Genomic DNA, 22,171 nt, shown 5'->3' on the forward strand with positions numbered 1-22,171 from the left:
GGAGCTTTGTAAGCTTTTCTGGATCCAGTATGCCTAGTAGGATTAAAACGGAGAGGAATCTGTGGACAGAAATGCTCATCAGAAAATAGAAGCACTTAAGTTGGGGAATTCAACTCAACTTTTAAATGGCATGGCCTGCAAAGAGAATTTTTAAAAATCAAATTTATAGGATATGGCAATTTGCATTACAGTTGCTACACACTTTAATTGGAAGGGGAGGCAGAATCCAGAGTGAATCTGGCTTTGAGATTTAGTCTCAAAATAGCCTACAATACACTTGATGGTGCTTTACCTAATTGCCTAATAGCTAGCAATAAGTTATTTGCACGTTTCTTTTTTTCACAACCAATTTTATTGAGCAAATGAGCATCAAGAACGTGGCATCTCCACACTCTAAGATCACCACGACAATATCAATATAGCAATTACATAGGCAGCAAATGATAGAGCAGACTCAAAATAGGCTCAGTATAGAAACTCCCTAGCAACCCACCCTAACCCACAACTCTACCCCCCCCGCTCCGAACAACCCCCCCAACCCCCCTACCACACGCGTATAGAAAGCAATAGAGAAAAATAAACAGGTGTAGCGCCACCAGGGCGTTGCCGCTTCGGGCCAAAATTGTCACTGTGATCAAATGTCCTCCTCTTGCTCCGCCGGGGGGTCCAGAGACAGACCACGGTAGTCGGCCCAACGCTTCCAGATTTTGTAGTGTTTGCGCGGGCAGCCCCTCGCTTGAAAGATCGGCCTCTCCAGACCCATGAAATAATCCAGCCCAGCCTTCCATGCAGATAGGGGGGGAGCCCTCACTGACTTCCACGCCCGGGCCAGGTCCCGCTTAGCCACGACCAGCCCCAAGAGCAACAGGTGGCGTTTATATATGTTACCCCCAATCCCTTCCATAATGTGCAGTAGGCCCAGCCGGTGGGTACGAGGAAGGTCCCAGCCCAGGACCTCAGCCAGGCAACTCCACACACCCCTCCAGAACCCAGTCAGCCTGCCACACGACCATACAGTGTGCATCAAGGAGCCAGGTACCGCCCCACAGCGCAAGCATTCCGGGGATGCAATCAAACCAGCCTTCCACAGTCGTTCACGTGTATAATAAGCGCGGTGCAAGTATTTAAATTGGATTAGCCGGAGCCGGACTGCAATGGCGGTTCCACGTGGGGATTCCAGCGCCTCGCTCCAATCGTCTTCATCAAGGGGGCCCACGTCCACTTCCCACGCCTCCCGAAGAGAGTGCAGGGTGGAGGAGCAGTGGATAACAAGTGTCTGGTAAATCCTAGAGACCTTCCTGTCCCCCAGGTCTCCCATAAACACTTTAGCCTTGACTGGGCTAAACTCCGGCAAGGAGTCGAGGCCGGCGATGCTCGGGGTGAGGGCGTGCCGCAGCTGGAGGTAGCGGAAGAACTGGGACTGAGGCATTTGGAACTCCGTGCGGAGCTCCTCGAAGGATTTGAGGGTGGTGCCGGACATGACCTGGCCCAGTTGTGTAACCCCAATGGCTTCCCAACCCTCAAACCCGGTCAGGGCCGCCAGCTCCGGGAGCAGACCATTATGCCAAAGCGGCGTCTCAGCCGTCAATTTGCCCCTCCATCCCATGCGGCGTAATGACTGTCGCCACACAGCAAAGACCACTCTGGTGACCGAAGGCAACCCACGGCGTAGGCGAGCCGAATAAAGGATGGTGTGGAGCGTGCGATCACCCATGAGCGATCGTTCTAGGGCATACGCCGGATCCCCTCTATCACCATACCACCATTCATTAAGGACTAGTAGTTGGGAAGCTTGGTAGTAGGAGAGGAGGTCCGAGGTGGCCAGGCCACCACAGTACGTGGACAGAAAGCACGTCTTCAAAGCCACCCTGGCCGCACCGCCATCCCACAGGAAGCGGCCTAACACTGAATTAACCTGACGGAACCACTCCAGGCCGATGGGGTGCGGGAAATTTTGGATTTGGTATAGGGGTCGCGGAAGCGCCACCATCTTGAAGATGGCCGATCTCCCAAAGATAGTGAGCGGCATTCTGGACCAAGACTTGACATCAGCCTGGACCCGTTCCCACACCGGCAAGACTCCACGCGCCCAGGCCAGGACCCGCGACTCCGAGAGAAAAACGCCCAGATATTTCAGGCCATTCGTTGCCACCCGCAACTCAGCAGCCCAAGGGTCGGCAACCACTCTGCCCCCCAGTACCCACAGGGTCGATTTATTCAGGTTAAGATGAAGACCCGAGACCTCGCCAAACGCCCGCATGATCTCTAGAACCCGGGGACCCGAGTGCCGTAGGTCAGTAAGGAAGAGGAGGACGTCATCCGCATACAGTGCAATCCTATCCACCAAGTCCTCATTCCAGACGAAGCCACGCAACCGGGCATCTGTTCGTACCCGCGACGCCAGCGGTTCCATGGCAAGGGCAAACAGGTACGGGGACAGAGGGCAACCCTGCCGAGTACCGCGACCTATACGGAAGCGCCCAGAGGTAGCACCTGCCACACAGACCGAGGCCGTTACGTTAGTGTAGAGGAGACGAACATACGACAAAAAGACCGGCCCCAGGTTGAGGCGGGCTAACTGTGTGAACAGGTATGCCCAACTCACCGAATCAAAGGCTCGGTCCATATCCGCCAGGAGGAGTGCCGCCTGCTCATCTCTAGCACCCATAGCATCTACCGCCGCCTGCGCCCGTCGGATATTATGCCGGGTGGCCCTGCGAGGCATGAATCCAGCCTGGTCGGGGTGGACTAGGTCAGCAATGTGGGGCAAGAGGCGATTCGCTAAGGCCTTAGCCAGAATCTTGGCCTCGATGTTAAGAAGGGAAATCGGTCTGTAAGAGTCGTGCCTGTCCGGCGCCCTGCCCGGCTTCAAGAAGACCACGATTTCGGCATGACGCCAGTCCGGTGGCAGCTCCCCTTGAGCCTGCGCCGCTTCCAGGGCGCGTCGATAGTGGGGCCCCAGCTGGACGTGAAACTTTTTATAGAATTCGCTTGGGTACCCACTCGGGCCGGGCGCCTTTCCAGCATTTAGTTGACCAAGGGCTTCCCGAGTTCCTCAGCCGTAAGCGGGGCGTCCAGGGCGGTTCTGGTCTCATCGGGGATGGCCTGCAGTAGCAGGTCGTCGAGATATGCGGATATTTCGCCCGTCTCCAAGTAATCACGAGGAGCGTATTGCGTCTCGTAATAACGGGCAAAGCTAGCCGCCAGCAAATCCGGATCGGTCATAACCGAGCCGTCTATCGCCGCAAGACCCGGCAACACCAGGGGCTGGAAGGTCGCCTGACATAACCTATGCAGCATCGTACAGGACTTATCACCCCACTGATACACCCTGCTGCGCGTGACGAGCCACGCCTGCCGGGCCTCCTTGTAAAGGACGGAGGCGTACGACTGTTGGGCTTGCAGGAGCTGCCGCACAATGCCTTCGTCGCCCCCAAGACGACCACGTTGCTCCAGTTCCTCCACGCGGGCCGCGGCGGTCACAATGGCCTCCCGATGTTTTCGCCGAGCAGCCACGCACCAAGCTATATCAATGCCCCGAAGCGTGGGTTTCAGCGCCTCCCACACCACCATTGCATCCACATCTCCCACTAGATTCTCGCGCCAGTAATGATCAATCGCCCCACGCAGGTGATGCACGTACTCGGGCCGCTGCAGTTGCCAAGATGACATCCGCCAGCGAAACGGCTGTCTCTTGGAGGGGAGGGTCATGGTAGCTAGGACAGGGGAATGATCAGACAAGCCTCTGGGGAGTATCACAGCATCTCTGACTCGACTCAGACAGGCACCCGGAACAGATAATCTAGTCTCGAAAAGGACCCATGCACCGCCGACACGTATGTGAATTCACGCACAGCAGGATGAAAGTGTCGCCACACATCAACCCAGCCCAGGCCACTCACAGTCACACACAGTCTGGTGGGAGCAGCAGCGGGGGGGGGGGGGGGGGGGGGGGGGGGCGGATCCAATACAACAGGCGCCCGCCTCAGGCGATCCAAGCCCACACCCATAACCTCGTTCCAATCGCCTCCCACCATGGTCAGTACCTCCGGAATCTCATTCCACAGCGCGAACAGCCGCTCAGACAGGGCCCACTGTAGAGGGGGGGGGGGGGCGTTAACGCTACCAAAAACCACTTGTTCGGTACCCAACAGACCCTTAATGAAAATATACCGGCCCTGAGGATCAATCCATTGCTTTTCATGCACATAAGCCACCCTGCGGTGTACCAAGATAGCCACCCCCCGCGAGCCCCTCGTGAAGCCCGCATGGTACACTTGCTGAAATCCGAACCTCTGAAGGCTAAGGGCCTTGGAGCCCAGCATGTGGGTCTCTTGAAGCAGCAGCACATCCACCATCTCTCTCTTCCCCCAACGCAGCACAGCCCCCCGCTTGATTTTGTCCAGAATACCCCTCACATTCCACGTCACAACGCGCAGGGTCTTTTGAGGAGACATAGTCGTATTATCAGCCATCATCAACACAGTGTCCAGTATCCAGCCCTCCGCCCCACCCTGGCGCACCCCACAAAGCAACAAAATCAAGAGTCATATACACGTGTGGTCCCACCCTCCCAACCCCAACACTCAGCAACCCCCCCCCAGACCACCCCAAACATCAGCAACAGAAGAACCTCCCCCCTCACCCCGCTCCCCCCCCCCCCCAATACCTCAGAAAACATTGAAGTATCTGTCACGGCATGGAGAGACCCGGGTTCAGAACAGAGAGCCCAGGGCCCGCCATACCAATGGATCCCAACACCCCAACCAAGACACACTCACCACCCCCCCAACAACACTCACAACCGTGAGGGTCTGAGGCCCACAAAAGGCGCCCCCCGAGCCCCACTGCGTTCCCGTTACAAGTAATAGGAGTCCTCAGATGGGAACTGACTGGCATAAGAAGTCATAATAGAACAGTCTCACCAGCCAATGTAGGGCAACTCAGTACTCGGCAAATAGGGTCCAGTCCCAGCAATGTTCAGCTGCCGGTGTCAGAGTGCTCCGAGTCCCTTGCACGACCCGTCTGCGATGCACTGGCGGAGGCCGACCTCTTCCTAGAGCGGGACCTCCGGTGGCGACCCTTTCGGTTCGGGCGATCCGCCCGCTCCGGCGACGATCCCTGGGACCTGCCTGGGTCCAGCCCCGGGTGGGCATGCGGCCTGAGTCGCACCGCCTCATCAGTCCAGCGGAATACCTCTTCGGGTGAATCAAAGAAATGTGTCCGGGACTGGTACACCACTCGCAGGCGGGCTGGATACAGGAGAGAGTATTGGAGCTTCAGGCCCCTCAGCTTGGCCTTGGCGGCCACAAAGGATTGTCTCTGCTGCTGCACCATCTTCTTGTAGTCAGGAAAGATCATGATAGTATGATTCTCAAAGGTGAGCGAGCCTTTGTTCCTCGCCTCCCGCAGGATAACATCACGGTCATGATAGTTTAGCAGCCGGGCAATGACCGGCCTAGGACGCTCACCCTCCGGTGGCCGCTGGGTCAGGGCCCTGTGCGCCCTCTCGATAACAAAGCACGTGGACAGTGCCCCTTCGGGGAGCCAGCTCTCCAGCCACTGGGTCAAGAACCGCTCCATGTCGTCCTTCTCGCACCGCTCCGGAAAGCCAATGAAGCGGAGGTTGTTCCTCCGTGCGCGCCCTTCGGCGTCCTCCACTCGGGCCGCCAGCGTCTTCTGGACTCCCTCCACCTCCGCCAACCTCTTCTTCAGGGCGCCAATGTCCGTTTCGGTCACCGTGATTTGGGATTCGGCCTCGGTGATCCGCACCACCGCATTGCGGAGGTCCTGGCGCAGCAGTGTAACATCCGCTCCTACCGCCCCAATTTTAGCATCAAGCATGTCCCGAGATTGGGTGATGGCCGCCAGGATAGCTGCATTGTCCGGCTCCGGGCCACCGCCGCCACCAGCCGCCCCAGAGCCACCACTAGGCCCTGTGAATTTATCAATAGGGCCATGCTTAGGCGGGCCGCCTCCTCCAGCCCTGGTCATGGCCGATCGCGGGCTCGCCGGGACCGCACACTGGGCAGGGCGGGCACCACTCCCAACAAGGCTCAGGAACCCCTGGGTACCGCCACGAGCCCTGGAGGCCCCAGGCCCCGGGATGGAACGTCGATATAGGAGTCCCCAAGAAGGAAGCGGGCAGGCCGGCACAGGCCCGAGGTCGCGAAACTCGAGGTCCCGGCTTCACCAAGGCGGGACAGGCCTTCACCACGCCTCGTCGCCACGAGTGTCCGCCCAAGGCGCAGGAATGAGTGGCGTCGCTGTGATCCGTGGGCAACCGTAGCAGTAGAGCCGAGCCCAGAGCGGCGCAGCGGATGCCACCACCGCCCGCGAGCCCGCAACCGCCACCGGGAGTCTCGAAACTCGAGGACCCCGGTCTCCAGCCGGTCACGAGGCCACACGTCGCCGTCGCCTCTTCTTGATCACAGGATAGAGAAGTGTCCGCCCAAGGTGCAGGAATGGATGGCGTCGCTGTGATCCGTGGGCGACCGTAGCAGTAGAGCTGAGCCAAGAGCGGCGCAGTGGATGCCACCACCACCCGCGAGCCCGCAACCGCCGCCGGGTGTCTCGAAACTCGAGGACCCCGGTCTCCAGTCGGTCACTAGGCCGCACGTCGCCGTCACCTCTTCTTGAGCACAGGAGAGAGAAAAACGCAGGATCGATACACCGGAGCAGGCAGGGGACTTCACCAAATCAGTGCCAGTCACTGGGTATCAACAGCGGGCTCGGGGGCCAAGATAAATGAACGGATTAAGTCCGGGCCGACGGGAGCTCTACAAGGCTGCGACCGCCATCTTCGCCCGCCAAGCCACGCCCCTATTTGCACGTTTTTTAATGAAAATTTCTAATATATGATTCTAAAGAAGGATAATGGACTTGAAATCTAACCTGTAGAAAAATTCATAAATATTAACAAAATCATCATTATAATACAGTGTTAAATTTTTCCAAAGTGTTTCCCATAGACTAACACTGCTGTGTAGTTCCTATTTTACCTGTACAGGATCTGCGTGTTCCGGATAAACTGTAGGTTTGGTGGCAGACTGGCTCTGAGCACCCCCACCGAGAATGTTAGCCTGTTTGCATTAGCTAGCTCACAGTGCCACTAGATTCTCCTCTTATCGGGGATAGGTTCGTTTTCGGCAACCTCTGAAAATTACAACCCAGATCCCTCAGAATCGTGGAAACAATGTACTACCTTTCGCTCAGTCACTCGTGCTCACTTATTCAGTTTCAGAGAGTTACATAGAAGAAACAGTTGGGTGTGTTACACTAAGAATGTATTGCACAATTGTTCTTCTGGTGTAAAATAGGTGTGCTGCAACAACCATTACACAGTAGCAGATATAAATGATTAGCAGTACAGTAAAAATAAAAGGATAATATAGTTCTACCATCTTGCAATAATCATGAATACATACATTAATTTGAAATGCATGATAAAAAGAATGCATACTCCTACAATGCCTAATTAGATTTACCGAAGTGTACCTAGCCTGTGAGTAGGTGTGTAGCCAAGAATCCCTCTAGGATTTAGTCTAACTCCATTACCTGAAGTGAGAGTGTGTGGGACCCCGTTCTGATCTCAAGTTGGACACCCCGAGAGGGATGTGTTACACCACTGTCAGCTTGAGCGTCTGCATGTAGGAGCCTCAGTGTCTGTCTGGTCAGTGTGTCGGCCTGGAAGTCTCGGTCACTTTCTTCAACCTTAGCAAGATGTGCTGTTTTCATACAGACAGTATCTAGGGTTTCTTTGTCCCTTGTTTCTTATATTGGCAATAGTTGGATTTGAGGATGACGTATGGGATGAACCTTGTACGTAAGTATTATGCAGGTGGTGTAGCCTCGGCTTGGTTTCCAAGAACCCTTATTCAATCCTACTGTATGAGTCTATTAATGAAGATATAGGACGCTTTTGTTCAGGAAAAAACACCCCTTCTGCGCCCAGGACTAGAACTAGGTAACGGTAAAATCCTAAAGGCTGGTTACTGTGTAGTGTAAGGAGGATAATTTAGGTGAAGGTTTGATATTCCCCAGGCCAATATTAGGGTACCTATATGGAACATAACAATGCAATAAAAATTATAATACAAGCTCCTCAAATTGTATATGCAAGAGAATCTTTTCTCCTGAGTGGATTCTGCAGTAGTTCCTCCAACATGAAATGCTGGAAGAGCTACAGCCCTAGAGCAGCTTGGAGCGGAGATAAAGCACCTCCCACAGTATTATGATTCCCTGAACGAACATGTAAAGCACATTGATTCAACTGGACAGTTTAGCAAAAATTCCACACTCACCTGTTGCTCCTCATCATCCTGAGTATCTTCAGCCTCTGGATCCTGGCATGCAGTCTGTAAGTTAAAGGAAAAATTAGTTCTCTCACAAATTGGACATCCTTCATTGAAGTCTATTAAAGGACAGTTTTCACAGTAATTGAAATACTTAGAAGTCAAAGCTGCTTTACCAACTCCAAGATCTTAGCCCTCATTTGTCACCAGCTACTTTCTATCCCCTCTGCCCTCTCCTTGCCATGTGGTGGATATGAACCATTTTTAAAACCAAGTCAACTAAAGGAGAGTTTGGACGAGCATATGGCTGAAGTCTCAGAAGTACAAAGAATAAATATGTGCTATTATAAGAAACTTCAATGTATTCTCATGTTAGTCTCTTCAGTAACACAAATAAACGACCCACAGTCATGAAATGAAATAGAGGAGGCAGCAGCATGAAATCCAGAGAAGGATCTACCCAAATGATAAAGTACATTACTTTCAATTAAGGATCTCTGGTGGATAATCTATTCACATGCAGATTCCTCATCTCCTGAATGTACCAGGCACTAGACTGGATCTGGGAACTTTTGACAGAGCTCTCCCATCCCACACTGCAGGGTGTGCTGGCTCAAACATGACACTGCAAGTGGAGTCATGGTTGTGAGAAGTTGGCCTGGTATATGATGTTCACTATTCTAGTAGGCACCTTGCACCAGTCCAAACAACCCTTATGGTGATGGTTGTAAAGTCAACCTTATAGACCAGCTATCCTAGGGGTAGCATGGACAAAACAGTCTTAGGCTAAACTCAAGAGGGTATGTGAAGCCAGCTGTTTTACCATATGAAATCCCTTTAATACCAAATGAAAGGACACCACACAAGATATATATTGAAAATATATATGTATTTATTTCTAAACAAACCCATGAACTCTTTATGAGCACAGAAGCACAAGCGCAAAACAAGTAACTTAATAGAATAGACAAAAGTTGCACAATTATGGATAGGGCGGGGTGGCCCGTCAAACCATATATCAGAAAAGTGGTATAAGTACCACGACATGAACAATGGTAAGGCCTAGGGCCTTGGGAATCGCTGGGGCCACACTGAGCTAACAATAGTTAGGGAGCAGGAGGCCCACGGGATGTGTGTGCAGAGTCTAAAAGCACACAAGTGTACACATTGAAGTCAAGGGGTGCGTAAAAGTTATAAAGTTAAAGAATGAGGAGCCTTCCGACTGGAAAAGAACTTAACTACTGGAAACTAGGACACTAGGGATGTAAACCTCTAGAGGAGCACCGTAGTACCCATGTTACCTAACCCACAGGAAGCGGGTGCATAGGTCCAAAAGTGTGTTGGGTTTCGTCGTGGAGATCTATGGAGCCTTGGAGTAAAGATACTGCAGGCGGCCAGAAGAGAAGAGTCCGGGTGGATCCAAGGGCGGATCGAAGATGTAGAGGACCTGAAAGCAAAGGGGACAGAGTCTGGGTCACTAGCCAGTGACCAGCGTGGTACCAGGATGGAACCAGGCGATGTCGGGATGCGATCAGGTGCTGATGGGAAGCTTGTCTCTGCAGCCACGTGGTCCAGGAGTCATAGACGATGCCAGGATGGAGGCACGAGCTGTCCCACGAAGGCTCTCGCTGTCGGCGGTGTCGGCTTCAAGATTGGAGGCAACAAGCCTTGGCAAAGGCAACCCACGCAGGAATCTATGTAGGCTTCTTACTCAAACCAGCAAGGTCTGAGGGGCTGCTTCTTTTCAGGGAAGCAAGGGCCAGTCTGGAGTAACAAGACCAGCGGTGTAGTTTCACAGGATCGTCGCCAAGATGGCCACTAGCCAACGGGCAAGTGACCGGGCAGACGCGTCGAGCAGGAAAATGCAAAAGGGCCCCACGCAGAACTTGTGGAGTGTGCAGGGCTGATCTTTGGTGCAGATGCTGCCCGGGGCTGGGGCTTCTCAATCACCAATGCACAGCTTCGAGGAGGCCTCGGGGGCTGCACAGTTAGCAGGTCGCAGACTTTTCAAGATGGCCGGTCCCACTTCTCACATCGCCTCCACGGGTCTCAGCATTGCAGGGACTGTGGATCGGGCTGTTGGATGTGTGGGAATCCGGTTCTTGTCAGGCTCCGGGGTCGGGCTCCGGCGGCGGCAAAGCAAGTTGATCGCTGGATGGTGCCTGCTTGTGCAGGGTGGTCACTCCTTGACCACAAGGGAGATTATTCAGTCGTCTTCTTCCAAAGTAGAGTGATGAAGGTCCAGAGTTTCGTTTCAAAGTTTCAGTCAGAATAATCTAAAGTCCTAGTGACTCAGCTCCTACCTGCTAGGTCCCTCCTATAGGTGGGACCAGGAAAAGGGGCGGTTACACCCCTTTCCCTTTGTCCAGTTTCGTGCCAGAGTTGGGGCAGGGAAGCCCCAGCACCGGTTTTAACTGGACTACGCGTGGGACACCTTGTGTGCCCCAGGCATGTCTCAATCCTTTGAGCCCTCCCTGTCCGAATACACAAAATCCTGTCTGGGGTGGTGCTAGCACCTCCCAAGGCAGGAAACCTATTGTCCAAGCCTCCCTCGCTGGAAGGACTCCCAGCAGCAGGAGGTCAGACTTGTGCCCGTGGCAGCAGCATCTATTTTGTGATGCTGGGGCTCTGGTTAACTTTAACCGGGAATAGTTAGAACAACATGTCTTCTCCCTCTAGAAGGGTGGAATGCTACCCCCGTCGCCAGGACTGGCGAGGGGGTAGTATTCCAAATCGTATGACACCATACTCGATATGTTTCGATAAAGCCAAACCATAGTTCGCATCTAACCGCGAGGATTATAATGCACTTAAGAGTATATGGTATGGCAATATCCCAGAACAGCTAAAAGACATGGTTCCGAAAGCTGCAGACAGGCTCAGCTCATGCTAGAGCACCATATCAGATAAAACCAAGCACTCTGCCTCCAGGATTGTTAAGGCCTGTCATAGGAGTGAATTATAGGTGTATATGTGTCCAGACAGAAGGTTAGATATAGGTATACTATATCTAAGCAAGGGGTGATTACACCACCTTGCCACAGCTGAGTGATCAGCCAGTTGTGTCGATTTGAATGGCCAGCCAGGGGTGGCAAAAGATAAACTGCAGCCCCTGGTAGGCCTTGGATTCACCTATGCCCTGGGTACCTATGGTACACTGTACAGTGGCTCATAAGGTGACCCAGTATCCAATTGGAGATGTACCTAGGGTACATGGAGTCCATTTTAAAGAGAGAGCAGATAGCCTGGGATCCTGGTTAGCAGGATCCCAGGCCAACTAAGTCGAAAACCAGCTAAACACTAGGCAAAAAATCTGGGGTAACCATAGTCGGGTATCCACCTTCCTACACCCCTCCCCCCCCCCCTTCCAACGAAAGGAGATAAGGCTATCCTTGACCTGGTAAGCCTATATTGCGTAAGTGGCCGTATAAGGAAGTAACTGCACTAGCATGGTTACCCCCTGTCTCATGGTCCACTAAGCAATCCCTTACCCTAAGGGTATCATAGGGTCTCCACCATAGGGAATCTCTACTTTTGGTGTGTTTTGCCAAAGTAAAAAGCTGGTGTTGAGATGGAGTACTAAAGTGAGGCCCCCTAATGTAGGGCTCAGCTTCCTCCAATCATCCTCCACCATATAGGCCTTTCTTTCCTTGACTGAGTTGCACTGTGCTCTCAGGGTCAACCTCTGGCTACCTACAGCAGGAGGCTGGGTCCCTTTTGTTGGCTTACTGGAGGGACAGGTCAGGTTTGGGGCCTTTGGGTCCCAGGTTTGGCTGTGCCCAACAGAATCCATCTGGGGGAGGTTCCTAACTAAGTGGAAGGGAGATTCCTCAGGAGTTTTTGAAATGTTCACCTTGCTAGGGCTGCTAGCTTTTGTGCCCCTAATCTGCTGATGGGGTTGTTTTTGTGGACAGGGGCTCTTTTGGGGTCCACCACTGGCCTCCCTAACCTCTGCAGCCCTAGGCTGACTGAGGCAGGGTAGAGAGGGCATGTTACCTGCTCCAGACTGGGTCCCACCTTGGAAGGGTCCACTGACATCAGGGGCTCTGCCAGGCTAGGCCTGACTACCTCTGGGGCAGTTCCTTCACAAGGGGCAGGGGCAGTTCCCTGAGGAGGCTGACTCACCTAATGTCTGGTGAGGGTGTGGGGGGGGGGAGAATTTTCTTCCTCCCCAATGCTCTCTGTTTGAGTGGAGTGATCGATAGTATCAGGCTTCACAACACTAAAATCTGTTTGAGTTTGGGCTGTGACCATCACAGCCCTGCCAACCTTTTCAGGGAAGTCTGCCTGAGCTTGGGCTGTGACCATCACAGCCCTGCCAACCTTTTCAGGGAAGTCTGCCTGAGCTTGGGCTGTGACCATCACAGCCCTTTCAACCTCTTTAGGAAGGAATTCTGCTTGGGCGGGGGCTGTGGCCATCACAGCCCCACTAACCTTTTCGGGAAGGTGTAGGAGAGTAGGGTCTGCAATCCTATGATCACCCCAGATTTTTGCTTTTTGATTTACTGGTTTACGACTTCTCTGGCTGTGGGCCTGCTAATCAGACCCACAGCCTTGCTGTTCTCTCACTAAATTGACACGTGTACCTTAGGTGCATTTACCAATTGGTACTGGACCACCTTATCAGACCCTGTAACTCAGGGCATAGGTGTACCCAGGGCCTACCAGGGGCTGCAGCATGTATTATGCCACCCCTGGCTGGCCATCTAAATCTGACACAACTGGCTGCACGACAGCTGGGGCAAAGTGGGGTAACCCCCCTTTGCTGTAGATATAGTATACCTATATCTAACCCTAAAATAGACACATATATTCCTATCAGTCACTCCTATGGCAGGCCTTAACAATCCTGAAGGCAGAGTGCTTGGAATTATGTGAGATGGTGCTCTGGCATGAGCTGAGCCCGTCTGCAGCTTGCGGAACCAAGTCCTTATAGCTGTTCTATGATGACGCGTACCATATACTCTTAAGTGCATTATAATCCTCGCGGTTATTTGCTATCTTTGGTATCGCTTTATCAAAACAAGTCGAGTAAGGTGTCATACGAATTGGAATACTAACCCCTCGCCAATTCTGGCGACGGGGTTAGCATTCCACCCTTCTAGAGGGACACGACATGTATGTAACTGTGAACCCCGGTTAAAGTTAACTCGAGCCTCAGCATCACAAAATGGATGCTGCCACCACAGACACAAGTCTGACCCCCTGCAGCTGGGAGTCCTTCCAGCGAGAGGAGGTTGGACAAAGGGTTTCCTGTCAGGGGCGGTGCTAGCACCATCCCAGACAGGGTTTTGTGTATCCTAGGTAGGCAGGGCTGAATAGGAGGGTGACTGCAAGTGGCACCCCGGTGCTCACTGTGCATCTGCCATCTGACCTCTACCTACATCATCAGCCCAGCTGAGATCCGTGGGTGTGACCAGACCTCGAGGGACCGGCCATCTTCAGAACTGCACGACGCTTATCCAGCACGACCGCCGAGGGATCCTCGAGTGAGTGCCTTGGGGTTTGAGAAGCCCTAACCCTGAGCAGCTCCAGCACCGAAGTCCAGCCCCCCAGCATCCACGAGATCTGCGTGGGGCCCTTCTGCTCTTTGCTGCTCACCGCGGTGTCCGGCCACTTGCCTGCTGGCTTGTAGCCCTCTTAACGACGAACGACGACACTTTCATCGCTGGTCTGGTTGCTCCAGACTGGCCCATGCTCCCCTCCCACAGAGGAGCACCCCGGACCTTCCTGATCCGCTCCAGACGCCATTTTGAGTCCACCGCGTGGGCTTGCATTTGCCAAGAGTTGTTGTCCCAATCCTGGGTCCAGCGACGTCGACAGCAGATACCTTCGTGGGACAGCTCGCACCTCCATCCTGGTCGCCGACAACGCCTCCTGGTCCGAGAGACTGCAGAGCCCAGCGTCACCCACTCACCTGGTCGAGGTGACTTCATCCGGTGCCATCCTGGTGCCCATCTAATCACTGGCTAGTGATTCAGAACTTGGTCCCCTCTGCTTACAGGTATACATTATCACCGATCCAGGCTTGGATCACATCAAACTTCATCACTGGTCGCCTGCCAGCAACAACTTCTTTCAGGCTCCATAGACTGCAACGAGGATTCCCGACGTCTTTTCAGCCCTATGCAGCCGCAGCCCCTGGGCTAGGTAACCTGAGCATTTCGGTGCTCTAGCATAGCTTAACTATCTAAGTGTCCAGATCCTTTTTCGTTTCAGCTCTACCTAGTCGGATTCGTCCGATAACACTAACTTTACGAAATCTAGCATCCATAGACTTTGTCCCGCATCCCGCGTGAGAGTGCACACTCTGCACCCGATCTCCCTAGGCCTCCTACTCGTAATCTGAAGGTTCAGTAGTCCAGTCCTAGCGATCCTAAAGCCTTTGAGACTAGTTACTTACCTGCTAGTATTTCGCATTCCACTTTTGTAGTATATGGTTTTCCGTGCCCCTCGGGCATCTGCGTAAATTGTGCGACTTTCAGAATTTCTTTAAGAACTTTGCATTTTGCTTAGCGCCCTGTCCTCAAAGAGTCCAGGGCTGTTGTGTTCTAAATAAATATACTTTTATTTTCATAACAACTTGTGTGGTGTCCTTTCACTTGGTGTTCAAGGGTTATATGTGATGGTATAACAGCTGGCTTAACACGCCCTCTAGAGTTTAGCCTAAAGACTGCTCTTGTCCATGCTACTAGGATAGCTGGTCTAAAAGGTTGACTTACAACCAATCATCAATAAGGGTCGTTGGAATGATACACAGTGATCACTAGAATAGTGAGCACTACATATCAGGCCAACTTCTCACAGATGGCCTACCATTTTGGAATGGGTTTCTTGTTCTACCTCAGCCCAGGCTGAGATCTCTAGATTATTCCCCAGTAGACAATCTAAAGGCAAGTTTGAAGACACTGCCACTGTCTAGGGCCAGTGACACCTCCCTGTGAGAAGTTGGCCTCATATGCAGTGTTCACTATTCTAGTGATCACTATGTATCAGTCCAAACAACCCTTATGGTGATTGGTTGTAAGTCAACCTTATAGACTAGCTATCCTAGTAGCATGGATACGAGCAGTCTTCGGGCTAAACTCTAGAGGGCGTGTTAAGCCAGCTGTTATACCATCACATATACCCCTTGAACACCAAGTGAAAGGACACCACACAAGTGTTATGAAAATAAACAGTGTATTTATTTAGATCACAACAGCCCTGTACTCTTTATGAGGACAGGGTACTAAGCACACAACAAAACTCTTACGAAAATACTTTAAGTTGCACAATTTACACAAATGCCCGAGGGGCACGAAAAACCATATACTACAAAAGTGGAATGCGAAATTACTAGCAGGTAAGTACTGGACTAATAGGCTTTGGAATCGCTAGGACTACGTTACTGAACCTTCAGATTACAAGTAGGAGGCCTAGGGGACTCGGGTGCAGAGTGTGCACTCTCACGCGCGATGCAGGACAAAGTCTATGGGAGCTAGTAAAAGCAAAGTTAGTGTTCTCGGGCGAACCCGATAAGGTAGATCGAAAACGACAGTGGATCTGGACCCTTGGATAGTGAGGCTATGCTGGGGCACCGAAATGCCGAAGTTACCTAGCCCAGGGGCTGCGGCTGCACAGGTCTGAAAAGACGTCGGGAATCCTCGTTGACGAACCAGGAGCCTGAAGAAAGAGTTGCTGGCAGGCGACCAGTGAAGATTGTTCGAAGTGATCCAAGCCTGGATCGAAGATGGATGACACCTGAAAGCAGAGAGGACCAAGTTCTTAATCACTAGCCAGTGATCAGATGGGCACCAGGATGGCACCGGATGGTAGTCACCTCGACCAGGTGAGTGGGCGACGCTGGGCTCTGCAGTCTCCCGGACCAGGAGGCGTTGTCGGCGACCAGGATGGAGGTGCGAGCTGTCCCACGATGGTTGATGCTGTCGACGTCGCTGGACCCAGGATTGGGGCAACAAGTCTTGGCAAATTCAAGCCCACGCAGTGGACTCAAAATGGCGTCTGGAGTGGACCAGGAGGGTCCGGGGTGCTCCTCTTTTGGAAGGGAGCAAGGGCCAGTCTGGAGCAACCAGACCAGCAGTGGTGATGTCGTCGGGCGTCGTCGGGAAGGCCACAAGCCAGCGGGCTAGTAGCCAGTCAACGCGGTGAGCAGCAAAAAGCAGAAAAGCCCCACGCCGATCTCGTGGATGCTGGGGGGCTGGACTTCGGTGCTTGAGCTGCTCAGGGTCGGGGCTTCTCAAACCCCAAAGCACTCTCGAGCTTCCCTCGGCGGTCGTGCTGGATAAGCGTCGCGCAGTTCTGAAGATGGCTGGTCCCTCGAGGTCTCGTCACACCCACGAATCTCAGCTGGGCTGATGTAGGTAGAGGTCAGAGGTGCCGGGGAATCCGAGTCTAGTCGAGCTGGGCAGTCTTGATCCGGAGGATGGACTTGCAGCAAACCGCATGCGCTTAGATGGTGCCCGCTGGTGCAGGGTGGCTACTCCTTAGCCACAAGGGAGAGTCTTCAGAAAGGTTCAAGAGTTTTCGTGGAAAGTCATCAAGATTCAGAATTATCTAATTTGGGAAGGGGGCCCGCTCCTATCTATATACTAAAGAAAGGGGCTGGCACTCGACTAGATCCTGCCCATGGGTGGGACCAGGAGGGGGGTGGTTACACCCCTCTCCCTTGTCCGGACTTTCCCCAGCTCAGGGGCTGGTGTGCCCCTGGAACTGGTTCAAACCGGCAGATGCATAGTGAGCACCGGGGTGCCACTTGCAGTCACCTTCCTCCTCAGCCCTGCCTACCTGGGATACACAAAACCCTGTCTGGGATGGTGCTAGCACCGCCCCTGACAGGAAACCCTTTGTCCAAGCTCTCCTCGCTGGAAGGACTCCCAGCAGCAGGAGGTCAGACTTGTGTCTGTGGTGGAAGCATCCATTTTGTGATGCTGAGGCTCGAGGTTAACTTTAACCGGGGTTCACAGTTACATACATGTCGTGTCCCTCTAGAAGGGTGGAATGCTAACCCCGTCGCCAGAATTGGCGAGGGGTTAGTATTCCAATTCGTATGACACCTTACTCGACATGTTTTGATAAAGCGATACCAAAGAGAGCAAATAACCGCGAAGATTATAATGCACTTAAGAGTATATGGTACGCGTTATCATAGAACAGCTATTAGGACTTGGTTCCGCAAGCTGCAGACGGGCTCAGCTCATGCCAGAGCACCATCTCACATAATTCCAAGCACTCTGCGTTCAGGATTGATAAGGCCTGCCATAGGAGTGACTGATAGGAATACATGTGTCCATTTTAGGGTTAGATATAGGAATACTATATCTAAAGCAAAGGGTGATTACACCACCTTGCCCCAGCTGTCGTGCAGCCAGTTGTGTCAGATTTGGATGGCCAGCCAGGGGTGGCATAATACATGCTGCAGCCCCTGGTAGGCCCTGGGTACACCTATGCCCTGGGTACCTAAGGTACACTGTACAGGGTCTGATAAGGTGGCCCAGTACCAATTGGTATATGCACCTAAGGTACATGGAATCCATTTTACAGAGAGATCAGTAGGCCTGGGGCCCTGAATAGCAGGGTCCCAGGTCAACTAAGTCGGAAAACCAGCAAAACACCAGGCAAAAAGTTGGGGGCAACCATAGTCAGGTATCCACCTTCCTACACCTCTTACCTGAGGATCTTGATCCCGAAGACAGAGGCCGACTCTCGGAGCTAAGAGGGCTCCGACCCCGCGACCGGTCCCTCGACCTCCTGTGGGACCGGGACCTCGAACGGCGCGGGGTCGACTGCCGGAGCGCAAGCCGCTTGCGGGTCTGCTCCCGCCTAGCCTTGGACGTCAGGGCCCGGCAGTCGGAGCAGGTTCGGTCGTCGTGGTCGAGGCCTAGACACTGAAGACACCGGCGATGGGGGTCGGTAACCGACATCAATCGGCTGCACTTGGAGCAGGGTTTAAACCCGGGCATCCCTACCGGCACCGTAGGAGTCGAACGCCTCGAGAAAAAACATATCAAAAGATCAAAAAAGTTTAGTCAAAAAGTGACTAAGGGATAGAGCTTCTCCGGATCTGCTCTAGCGGAAAAAAGAAGAACTGACGTCAGCGTGCGAGGGCAGCGTCTAAGTACTCCAACAACGTCATTCCAGCGCTAACTAAGCCGACGAATGACGCGGAGCCGCAGACGCCTACCGAAGTGCAGGGGTATTGCTACGCAAAAGTTTCCGGATCCAGTCTGACGCCTGGGGATATTCTAAGGTAAGGAATCTATCACTAACGTGTCTCTTTCAGATAGAACAGATACAGGGTGCCCACTAGAATAGTGGACATCACATATCAGTCCAACTTCTCACATTGGTGTGCAGCGGTTGGGTAAGAGCTAGCTGATTGTTTTACCATAATATCTTGAGATCATTTGAAAGATCACATTAGGGTACCTAGAGGTACATATAAATCAAGTCTTAAATACTTAAGTTCTACTGAACTTAGTTGTTGTAGAGCAAAAGGCCTAGCACACCCGGACTACAACTCCTAGAGAGGTTCAGTAGGTAATAGTGTAAGTAGGTGCAAACACCACACCTCACTAGATCATGTCTCTGAGAGAATAACCAAGTGGTTCTCTCCCAGTGGAGGCAGATCCTTTAAGGATACCTTCCAGGTATGATACCCTAACCTTCCATGATTTGAGGCACTTGTGCACAACTAGGTTAAAACAGGGTTCAAACCCTACTCTCAAGCACCTGATAGATGCTTTCTTAGCATCATATTCTTCCATAAGCTCTAACACAGGTCCTACAGGCAATGCAGATGAGGGTCAGCCTTCAGCAGAGGATTCCCTTGATCACAATCTAATTGATGAGAGTGAAGTAGAGGAGGACTCTGAGGGGGATGACAATGGCCAGGTCTAAGTGGGAGTACTTAGCCAGGCCAACCTAAGCCTACATGGGACTGGAGAGAGTATAGCACCTTACAGACCCCCAAGCAGGCTTAACTCTGAGCACAGGAGGAGGAGATTCCTATCCAGGGAATCTCAGCACTCTGGTATCTCACTAGGGTCAGATGTTGTTAGGAGAATGTCTTCCCCTGAGAGAAGGGAACATCAGGCCAGAATGAGAGAAGTCAATCTGAGGATTGAGAGGCAAGAACATGACCTAACCAAAGCGAGACTTGCTCTTGCAAGACAGCAAAAGTTAAGTGTGGTAGAACCCACTGGTGGCAGCAATATCTCTAAGGATAAAGATAGGTCCTATAATAATAGAAACCTAAGCAAGAGTGTCCCTCCCTACAAAAATGGGGATGACATCCACAAATGGATAACTGCTTTGGAGAGGGCTTGCAAAGTACAGCAGGTACCCCAAAGTCAGTGAGCAGCAAATCTATGGCTCTCCTTTTCAGGAAAAGGTAGAGACAAGCTCCTCACAGTCAGTGTAACAACTATACAGTCCTGAAGCGTGCTCTGATTGATGGGTTTGGCCTAACCACTGAACAGGAAAGGTTGTTGTTCAGGGACACCCAGAAGAGACAGGCTGGACTGATTTTGAAGATTGTGCCACTAACGCTCTGGAAGGCTGGTTACTGGGCAGTAAAGTTAAGGACTACACAGGATTGTATAATTTGATCATGAGAGAACAAATACTTAATAATTGTCAGAACCAGTTACTACATCAGCACCTGGTTGACTCTAATCTGACCTATCCCCAAGAATTGGGAAAGAAGGCAGACAAATGTGTCAGAACCAGGGTGAAGCAGAAAAACCAGAACCAAGGTGGTGATCAGAAGAACCAGACCAAAAGGGTGGGGATCAGAAAGTAAAAGACCAGAAGTCTTCAACAGGCCCCCAAAAAGCTTCTACTGAGGGGGTTCCAAGACATCCAAAAAGAAAGATGGCCAAAGAAAACCCTGGTGCAATATCTGTAAAAGTAACTCTCACTGGACCAGTGATTGCACCAAAAAAGAGACAGCTCCAACCACCATTGCCTCTAAGGCAACTGTTCCCCCTAGTGCAGCTAATAGTGGTGGTTCTCAATAGAAGGGTGTAGTAGGGTTAACCCTGGGAACTGAGATGGACTCTGGCCTAGTCAGAGTACCAACTCAAGCTGTTCTTTTCTGTGATGTGGACATGGCTATGTCCTCTACTGTGAGTCCCAATAACTTGGGCATGTGCAGACAGACACCTTTAATTAACAATAAAATGGCTCAGGCCTACAGGGACACATGTGCCAGTGTCACCATGGTGACGCCTAACTTTGTGGACCCTGGACAGATCATACTAGGTGAGAATTACCTAGTGACCAATCCTAGCAATGCCACTACCACCCATAGTATGGCAATTGTTAACTTCTCCTGGGGAGGGGTAACTGGCCTCAAAAGAGTTGTTGTAAGTTCAGACCTCCATGTAGAATGTTTGTTGGGCAATGATTTAGAGACTTCAGTCTGGTCTGAAGTGGAGTATAGGACTCATGCAGAGATGCTGGGCATATCAGCACAAGTCCTTGCTGTGACCAGGTCACAGGCCAAAAAGTGCCAAACTGAACAGGCACTGGATCCTGAAACTGAGGACCAGTTGCCTTCCAAGAGAAAGAGCAAAAGGGTTACGGCAGTGTCTTCCCCCTTGCCTCAGGATGAGGATCGGACTTCACAGGAAGCGGAGTGTGAGACCCAAGAGGGAACTGTCCTAGAAGAACTTGAGCCTGATCAGGTTGAGTTTCTTGGGACAGGGGGACCCTTAAGGGCAGACCTGAGGCAGGCGCAATTGGATTGCTCCTCCCCTGAACCCCTCAGAGCAAGCTGCTGCTGAGGCTGCTGGGAATGCTACAGGTACCCACAGAGTGTATTGGGATGAAGGGCTCCTTTATTCAGAGGCTAGAGACTCCAACCCTGGTGCTTCCAGGAGGTTGGTCAGACCTTTGGCATTCAGGGTCTTCCTTCTTACCTTAGCCCATTATATTCCCTTAGCAGGACATCTTGGCCAGAACGAGACTGGGGACAGGCTTGTTCCTCACTTTCAGTGGCCCCATATGTCAGAAGATACCAAGAAGTTTTGTTGCTCCTGTGTCACATGCCAAGCCAGTGGTAAATCAGGTGGCACCACAAAGGCCCCCCTTATACTACTACCTGTGGTGGGGGTTCCCTTTGAGAGAGTTGGGATAGACATTGTTGGACCACTGGATCCCCGAACAGCCTCTGGGCACAGATTTATTCAGGTGGTAGTGGATCATGCCACCAGATACCCCAGAAGCTATTCCCCTAAGAACCACAACAGCACCTGTTGTGGCAAGAGCACTCCTGTGAGTTTTCTCAAGAGTGGGCTTGTAGGAGAGTAGGGTCTGCAATCCTATGGTCACCCCCGATTTTTGCTTTTTGCTTCACTGGTTTACGACTTTCCCTGGCTGTGGGCCTGCTAATCAGACCCACAGCCTAGCTGTTCTCTCTCTAAATTGACATCCATGTACTTTAGGTGCATTTACCAATTGGTATTCGGTCCCTCTTTTAAGTCCTTGTACAGTGTACCATAGGTACCCAGGGCATAAGTGCACCCAAGGCCTACAGGGGCTGCAGCATGTATTGTGCCACCCCTGGCTGGCCATCTAAACAGACACAACTGGTTGGTAAGACAGCTGGGGCAAGGTGGTGTAATCACCCTTTGCTTTAGATATAGTATACCTAGATCTAAACCTAAAATGGACACATATACTCCTATAAGTCACTCCTATGGCAGGCCTTAACAATCCTGGAGGCAGAGTGCTTGGAATTATGTGAGATGGTGCTCTAGCATGAGCTGAGCCTGTCTGCAGCTTTCGGAACCAAGTCCTTTAGCTGTTTCCATGATAATGCTATCAAAACAGGGAAGGACCTGCCCAGAGGTTTAAGAGGTTGGCCTATGATA

At 52.1% G+C, this 22,171-nt stretch overlaps 1 protein-coding gene across 1 annotated transcript in view; it reads right to left on the bottom strand.

Moving 5' to 3' along the window:
* IPO4 (importin 4) overlaps nt 1–22,171 on the bottom strand; it is a 2,281,504-nt gene that overhangs the window by 600,271 nt on the left and 1,659,062 nt on the right. Inside the window, exon 24 of the mRNA XM_086923725.1 lies at nt 8,304–8,357. Within this exon, the coding sequence (XP_086779851.1) occupies nt 8,304–8,357 (54 nt within the window). The remainder of the gene's footprint in view (nt 1–8,303; nt 8,358–22,171) is intronic.

The sequence above is a fragment of the Lissotriton vulgaris genome, chromosome 5 (genome assembly GCF_964263255.1).
Source record: "Lissotriton vulgaris chromosome 5, aLisVul1.2, whole genome shotgun sequence".
NCBI classification, from domain to species: domain Eukaryota; kingdom Metazoa; phylum Chordata; class Amphibia; order Caudata; family Salamandridae; genus Lissotriton; species Lissotriton vulgaris.